Source organism: Elaeis guineensis, chromosome 8, assembly GCF_000442705.2.
Source record: "Elaeis guineensis isolate ETL-2024a chromosome 8, EG11, whole genome shotgun sequence".
Lineage (NCBI taxonomy): Eukaryota > Viridiplantae > Streptophyta > Magnoliopsida > Arecales > Arecaceae > Elaeis > Elaeis guineensis.
Window position 1 is genome coordinate 13,070,401 of NC_026000.2, and position 9,049 is coordinate 13,079,449.

The 9,049-nt window shown below is 37.1% G+C and overlaps 1 protein-coding gene across 1 annotated transcript; it reads left to right on the forward strand.

The window, feature by feature from the left end:
* Positions 1 to 907: 907 nt before the first annotated feature.
* Positions 908 to 8,704, forward strand: LOC105050159 (protein RER1A). The gene is made up of 3 exons (XM_019852092.3): positions 908 to 1,383; positions 7,887 to 8,067; positions 8,147 to 8,704. The coding sequence occupies exons 1-3, from the start codon at positions 1,013 to 1,015 to the stop codon at positions 8,201 to 8,203; spliced, it is 609 nt and encodes a 202-aa protein (XP_019707651.2). The 5' UTR covers positions 908 to 1,012; the 3' UTR covers positions 8,204 to 8,704.
* Positions 8,705 to 9,049: the final 345 nt, after the last annotated feature.

Genomic DNA, 9,049 nt, shown 5'->3' on the forward strand with positions numbered 1-9,049 from the left:
AAATAAAATAATATTTTTTTAAATCCATTATTTCTTAAAATTCTCTCAAAAAATAGCCGATTATGATCATTTTAACTGTCAATAATGATTTCGATAGGATTTCACTTGCAACGAGATAGAAAATCTTGATAAAATCATAAAAACTAAGATTAAAATCAGATTAGATAAGAATCGGTTATCAGTATATTCATATTTATATTTGTTTTATGTGATAAATATAAATATAAATATAAATATTATTTGAATATAAAAATTTATATCTATATTTATTTTAAATAAATAAATATATAATTTAGTTGCTGAAAATATGAATATAATTATGAATATAATTTGGATATTAAATTTTATAACTACAGAATTAAAAATATTACTAAATAGATGATAAATCAAGTTAATGACATGTTTATACAGTCATGTATATATTTTTAAAGATTAATGAGTACTATATAAAATTATATAGGATTATATGTAGATTTGAATATTCGAATGTGGATCAAATAGTTGCCTATTCATATCTATATCCATTTTTCTTTGATGCATATGTATACAAATATGAATATTAGTGAAATCTTCAAATTTCTATCTATATTCAGATTGATTCTGATGTGAAAATCGATCCGGATGGATAATGTCATGCCACTTTCATCCCTGATAAAAACTAATATTTCAAAAATATCTTTTCATTTTTATAGCAGTTGTTTTTTAAAAAAAGAATCAATTGTGGGTTTATTATATCAGTTAACTTTTTTAAAAAAAAATTAATGGCTCAAATAAATCTAGTATGAATTCATTAAAATAAAATATCACTGGATAATAGCCATGGACCCGTCTAATTAGCCGACGACCCCTCCTTACGAGTCAGGCGTAGCACCACCACTTCGCTTACTATTTTAATTTGAACCCCGTCGTCCGATTTATAACGCGAGGCCCTAGGAGTAGCAGGCAATAGAGGGCGAAGAAGAGAGGGGGAAAAGAAGACGACGGAGACGACAAAAGAGGACGGAGTGAGACGATGATGGATTCTTCCTCCGGCGGCGGAGATCCGTCCTCTGTCGGCGTTCCGGTGCTGTCGGCGTGGGCCTCCGCCGCGTCCCGGCGATACCAGCACTTCCTGGACAAGGCGACGCCGCACGTGTTCCGGCGGTGGCTAGGGTTCGGGGCGGTGGCTCTCGCCTACGCGCTCCGCGTCTGGTTCATCCAGGGCTTCTACATCGTCTCCTACGCCCTCGGCATCTACGTCCTCAACCTCTTCATCGCCTTCCTCTCCCCCCAGGTGGACCCCGAGATCCAGGAGCTCGTCGACGGCTCCGGCCCCTCCCTCCCAACCCGCTCCTCCGACGAGTTCCGCCCCTTCGTCCGTCGCCTCCCGGAATTCAAGTTCTGGTTCGGTTTCTCGCCTCTCTTCCTCCCTCCCTCTCTCCCTCCTTCCTATATCCCATTTTATGGAAACTCTGTGACTAGTCGGGAATGTGAGTTCCTGTGATTCACTCTTTGCATTCACCATGTGCTATTGATCCTTTTCGATCCAATTAGGGGACAAAAGAGAATATTTGCATATAAACACTGAAATTTTGATTTGGGAATGAGGTTTGATGTTGTGCAGATGAAATTTCTGGGCTGAGTTATATAATGGAATGAACACTCGGAAATTGCAGAGAAAAAGAAAACAAAGGTGCCTCTTTTGCAGATTATTTTAGATTATTAGAAATACTTGCACTGCATGAGACTTGTGACGACGAGGCTGATCTAGATAATCAAGAAGCTTCACAGAGCTGCTAGTCTAGCTCTTGGAACCAGGATGGAATATCCTTCAATGTAGGTGATCTTCTTCTCTTTTTTCCAAGTACCAGTTTGTAGTTTCATTTTCTTTTCCTCTTATTAGAAGAGGATTAGATGCAAAGAGGAAAGCATAAAAGGGAGATTTGATGACGGATGACAAAACATTTTAGGTAATTGCCCAATGTGAATGACAATTTGTCTTTGGAAACTCTTACACTATTGTAGAATTGAGATAATCTAACCAAACATACAATTTATTGTCTATGGTATGCCCTTTATAGCTCTCTAACTCTAACCTAGTGTTGTCCCATGCCAACAAGAGGGATGAGATGACAAGAGGACACTTTAATTGTTCAAAGAATCCTAGGTTTTCTTAGTTTCGTAATGTTTATACTAGAAAATCCTCTAATACTGGTATATTAATCATAAGATCAGTAACGTGTCAGCCTCGATCTGCTAATTTAGTTGGGATAAATATGAATCAAACAGCATAAATGGCACTCTTATCACAGTAACTTATCATAACATATTAATGGATCTTAATAATGGTTAAAACATTATTCAGTGAATAATAATCCCCAATCTGCATGAAAAATTGTGAATAAAGAGTAGGAAAGTACAAAAACAAAAAGGATTATCAATCTAAACTATAGAGGAATCATACAGGTATTCAAGGGCATATTTGGACACATTGTGTTTAACATAAGGGATTGTAATAGGATCATAAACTGAAAATTTATGGTAAAGCATCTGAATACATGATGGTGGAATGATGAACCATGAAGACATATGATGACAGGAATCAAGGAAAAGTTACCAGGAAAGTGGTCAGAAGTTGATGGTACAATTAGTCCACTTCTTTGGAGGACTGCATATATACATGGTAGATACTTTTGTTGTTGTAAAACTTATAATGGATGTAAGATGAGATCTGATTGAAGAATTTTTGGTTCTCATTTAAAGGATTCAGAAGTGCAAATAAGTGTATACTGAAGGTGCTATGGAAGGAAAAGTGGGTTTGGGTTTGGGAATAATGTTAAACTGATCAAGGATAGTCCTTCAACAAATTTTAGAGGACATTTGGGAAGGAAAGAGTGACATAAGTTTCACAAAGAAGAATGGATCCCTAAAAAGACTCTAGTTCAATTGAACATGTTGGCTTATGGTTAGGCTCTAAGGGGGTCAAACATTAAGGAACAAACTTCTGTTTCATTTATCTGGCCTTTTGGAACAAGTTTATAATTTACCAAGTTTTGCAAGTGTTTATTACTGGCTTTCAGTTTGTGATCAACCCATGACAAAAAATTTGCTTATCAAGCTAATTTTGAGCAAGAAAGAGGCATGTCAGGAAACCTTAAGGGTCAGTTTGCAAGTAGAGGGCCTATCTATATATTATCTTAGCTTATGCAATCGGGGAGCAACCTTTCCACGGTACTACTAGACTTGGAGAGAATACAGGCAATCATGAATAGGCAATGCTTGACAGGAAATTCCCTTCATCTTCCGGGCACAAATTATAAGCTGAAGTACTAAAATAGGAGGCTAGGTAGGATCTTAAATGGTAATTGCTAATTGCTGTTTATTAAAATAACAAACAAGCCTTTGTAGCATGTCTTGGGCAATCTTTGTTTCCTGAGTGGAGATGGAACGGTCTACCAACCATCCTCGACGCTTAAAATCATTTTCATGCTTCCTATGGTTCAAGAGAATCCACAAGGTTAATGTAGGACTAGATGTAACTAATTTCGTTTCTTTCTTTTAGTTCTAGTTGGATATCATCTCTGTATTTGAGGACTGATTGGCTGTGTTGTAGATGAAGTAAAATGCTAGTTTGATGGAACTAATTGGTAGGAAGGTTGGCTCCCCTGCTTCTTCTTCTTCTTCTTCTTCCATCTTATCTTTTCCACTTCTTCATCCTGATTCTTCTTTTCTCTTCCTCCGTGAAGTACGTGCTTTCAATATTTCCTAGATCTGTAGAAGGTCTGATTCCAGATCTTTTCACTTTTGCTGCAGTAAATTGCAACTTGTAAAATGCATGTCGCTCTTATTTTAAACTCAAACCCATCACCAGCCCTGATATCAAAATTCCAATTCTTTTTTCTTAATCTACTTAACCTTCTTTTGATCCTCTGTTAGATTAGACATCACATTGATGTGATCAGATTATCAGACATCATGTTATAGATTTTGTTCAACATTTGCCTTTTCATGGATATCATTTCTATGCCTTTCTACATGCTTTCTAAAATTCACGATCATTCTTTATAGTTTATATTTTTATTAATATAAAGTATGTAGATTTTAATGTTATAAATTACCAAAAATTTGACAAGCCATGACCTTGTGACCCATGAAAACATGTGGATTCTGATTCTTTCAGATGACATGAGAGCCCATGCAACACTCAGGAAAACTGACCACATAGACCTGAAATTTTTTCAATTTGTTAAAACCTAGTTTGTAAAACAAAAATAGAGGCCCAACTCTTTGGGCTTGATGTGCTTTGACCTTAAGTTTCAATGGTAGATTTGCCATAACCTATATTTCTGGTCAATAAAACTCTTACATCACCTCTTGCCCTAAACCAGTGAATCCTTATATGGAGTTTACATTGAATGGCATCAATTTACTGAAGTATTCAAGATGACACCTTCAACATGTTAGTGAAACAGAAACAATTCATTGTCGTCAAACAGCATCCTTGAATGTCACCCATCACAAAATTGTATTATTGTTGTTGATAAGCTTCCATTCTCATGAATCTCCTGTTGAGGCAGTTGTTTTGACTACTCCTTTTGCTAACTTAGCTCATTGTTTGAGTGTCTCTAAAATTGCAAATTTGTATGTGACCTTATGAGAGGTATGTTTACCTCGTGCCGTTACCAAAAATACAGGTTTGCTTCCTGATCCCCTGAAAGGTTCACTTGATCAACTTAAAATTATAACAAATTGTTCTTTTCAAGTTTCAAGGTTCCGCCAATATCGATCTGTTTCAACCAATACTGATTTACTTTGGCTGAGATTGAACCCAACTAACCCCCAGTTTCAGTCAATTTCAGCTAGTTCTTGGCCAACATTGATCATTTTCAGCTGAAGCTAATCAAAACCTGCCATAAATGAGTTGTCAATGTCTTTTTGGTGTTTAATATTATAGTGGAATATTTAAGCACATTTAGACTGTAAGTTATCGATCAATTGTCAATGATATTTTTCCTGAGTTGGATAATGTGATAAACAATAAACATAAGGCATATATTTATTCGATAAACTTTATGTGCAACATGACATTTTAACTAGTAAGATGGCATTTTATCTTCAAGTCATGCAATGCAATTAATCAGCTAAAAAACATTCTCGGTAGGCCAAGTTAACATGACAAGCAACTTTACCAAATGAGGAATAATTGGATAATGATAAATTAATTAAACTTGTGAATTGTAACCATGGTTGGTTGTGATGGTATCGAGTGCTGTATTTGTTACCAGGATTGAGTGCTTAGTTAGTTAATTATTGGGTACCACTATAGTACCATACCAAGACGCTGCATGCTGGACTGGGCTAGCAAGGTCCCGGCATCTTTTCTAGTTTTTCCCACAAAAAATAATTTGCTTGTGGGGAAAAAAAAATCAAACTTTGAAACAGAATGGAAAGAAGGAACAAAAACTGAGCCCTAGCCCTAGGGATCGGACCATTGATCTAGCGATGAGGTACTTGAGGATGATGAAGGGGTAGACAGGGGTGCCAGCATTGAGTGCTCTGTGTACTTGCTGGCCTTAAGGAAGCAGGTAATCCGGCTGATGGGGAACTAGAGGATAGCCTTCTGGGATTGGGAGATGGAGTTGGATGACTAGGTATTGCCTTTATCACCCTTGATGGAAGCTGTGGAGATCATTTTCTTCTTGGATCAAGGGGGAAAAAAAAACCTTAACCTTAACCCTATGTGGAGGGGAATTGGAGCAAGGGATCGCATGGTTTCCTTTTTCATAAAGAAGAGAGAAACTATGTTAGAGAAGTGAGAGGTGGAGGGGGTTTTATTATTTCATATAGGTGCGCATGAGCTTGGGATGCTTGGGTGAACCAGCAAGAGTCTGTCTGTATGGGGTAAGACTGGTCAGTACCGCTCGGTCAAGAGTGGTTTGGCCCCTGCCTCGAATCTGAGCCCTGAACTGCCCTAGTTCATGGCCAGGTTGGTACGGTACAGGGTGTACCACTTGGCCTGAGATGATTTGGGTGACCTTGGTTGTAACTAAGGTTATTTACTAAAGCACCAAAGAAAGAGATAGGTTTGGTTACAATCTGGATGCTTGATCTCAATAATTCGCCAATTTTTTCTTCCTAATGCTCTAAAGACAGTCCAAACTTGACCTGCATGGGTTGTCTAAGCATTGGTGTGTTGCTTAGGCCACATATAGGTGCCACCTTAGTGGCTAGGCACTAGGCAGGCAATTCAAGGTACATCTTGTGAAAATTGCTATAGAATCTTAAAGTGGAGTTCTCTATTTCTTCATAAGCAAAAAAATTCTGTCGTAGCAAGGTTTACAATAAAGGCTAAGATCCTATGGCAGAATTAGATGGTGGTGGACCCACCATTATGCCAATAATAATTTTCTAACTCCTGGCCCATTTAAGAAGGTTCATGTCTTAGCAGTTTGATGGACCATACTCTATTATTTTTCATGACACAGTATGCACCCTCTCTTTCAACGTGTTGGCCACCATTTGAGACAGGAAATCATCCCTGGAGCCACATGATATCAGGATTAAAATTGTGAATTCATGACAAATGAGGCTTGGGTACATATGTTAGGCTATCAGTTGATGATAAATGGACAAATATCTTGCTCAAAATGAGAAAAGTTTGTCAGCAACATGCTTGGACCTTGTGCTCCTACTTTGTGGGTTCTGTGGGTAAAGGGTAGTCCAAGAGTATTGAGCTGCTTTTAGCAACTTACGTAGGTTCGTGCAGGTATGAATTATGATCATCTGAAAAGATTTTTTCTGCATGCTATTCAGCTCTCTTGGATTTCTTTGAAAGGTTATCTGACCAAAACTAAATTAACTCATTAGTCTCATATGTATCCATGCATATGTGGATAATGAAAGTACACCGATCATTATTTGACATTATTTATTGTCAAAGCTTGGTTTTTCTATTGAACACGAACTTTAATAAGAGCAATACAAAGTTCTGGATTCATATTTTGTTACTTTTTTGGAAATGAACATTATCTATTTTTGTGCAACTTGTTTTTTCCCTAAATGTTTTTGGTGGCCGAGCAGATAGTTCAGCTTAGTTTGTGAACTGTATAACCCAGAGAGATTCATTAGACTTGAATTCATGAATCCAAGCATTATTTGTCATATTACAGGTTTCTTATTGTGTTAAAAGAATAGTACACAGAATATGGTATAACCTGCAGCCAGAAAGATATGTTCGTTGGTAAAATTTGGCTTTTCTATCTACATGAAGATCCGCATACAGAATTGTTTATTTTGTATTGTGTTTCCTTATTGGGAGTCAATATTACCTGTTGTTGTGCAAGTCATCGTTTCCTTAATGCTTGTGGAAGGCAAGCAGATACTTCAGCTTGGTTTGTCTAGGATAACTAAGATTTGTTAGACTTCGATCTATCCATATCCTAGCATCACTTGATGCTAGAGGATCTAACTTGCTTTTGTTTATGGTTCTAAGCTAAGGTGTTTCTTATTTTCTAATTGCAGCGTTATTAATGTGACTCCACCTTGATGAATTAGATATGTTGGTCGACTAGAAAATAAAAGTATTTGTTAAAAAAACATGTCTAATATAAAACACTGTACTGCCCCCAAAGAGATAGCAGAGTGGTCCGTTTTTACCTTTTTTTTTTTTAAAAAAAAAAAGTCATTTGCTGGCCGTTTGTAGTTGTCAAAGGTTCAATATTATTGCGATAAACCGGAAAAATGTGGTGTAGCTTTTGTTATGAATCAATGGTCCTGTAGTTCCTATAGAACCAGTGAAAAAGAGATGCCTATTGTTTTACACAGTCCATGATGGGGTTTCTCCCATTGTCATTCAGTAGTTGGCAGATAGAGTAATAAGCTTCCGCCCCTTTTTTCCCCCTGTGCAGGTACTCTATTACAAAGGCCTTTTGTATTGCTTTCATGTTGACATTCTTCAGTGCATTCGATGTTCCTGTGTTTTGGCCTATTCTACTCTTCTACTGGTTGGTCCTATTTACAGTGACAATGAAGCGGCAGATACTTCACATGATAAAATACAAATATGTTCCCTTCTCCTATGGGAAGCAGGTAATTTGAACTTCTTATTAGTTGAGTAATTACGGACTTTGTTAATATGCTATTATTGACCATTGGTTTCTCATTTCAGCGTTACACAGGGAAGCGAGCAGTTTCTTCAGAGGATGCTAGCGTTCCTAGCGATTGAACTTGATGTATCTTTAACCGCAAATGCTGCCAATAATAAATTAATGCATTCCAAGGAGTAAAAGATAGTTTAATTCTTCTCATTGTTATACTAGGTGTTCATTTTGGCAGACTTGAAGAAAACCTGATGTTAAAGTTCGAGAAAAAATTTGGGTCGCATGGCAGGGGGAGGTGAAACAGGTTGGTTTTGTGCCTCCTTGTTTTATTCAGTTATAAGAGACAAGTTATGTTCACCCTTGGGCAGAGGAGTTTGAAATAGGGAACCTTTCTTAGCAACAACCGAAGCTTATTCTACATGTGAAGTTATTTTTATACATAAGAAGTTGTTGGTTGTTTCACCAAGAAAAAAGGAAAGAAGTTGGTTGTAAATGTGGGGAAGAAGAGGTGGAAAAATTATGACCTCTTGTTGCCTACTGAACTTCGGATTTAATGCGAGACTTAGCTCTGTTGTATGAGTAATACAATCCAATATATATTTGGTGCAAATGATGCATTGCTTGAATCGTGTGTGTATGTGGTAAAGACTTAATTTGTGTAGAGCTCTACATTAACCATGTAGACATTGATATTATGATGCCAGAACTCATGTATTGCGATGAGGCTTTTTGGGTGGGCGGTGTGCGGATGGGTGCATGTGCATGCGTGCAAGCATTGCTTTAATCTTATGTATGTATATGCAAGGCTCTTTATTTACCATGTGAATATTGATATTAATAATGCCAGATCTAATATACTGAGATGGGGCTTTTTTGGGTGGGCAAGTTCGTTACTTTGTTCTCACTGGTCACTCTCCAAGCCTATGTATATATATCATAGTGTTTAAAATCTATATATGCATGTTTATGTG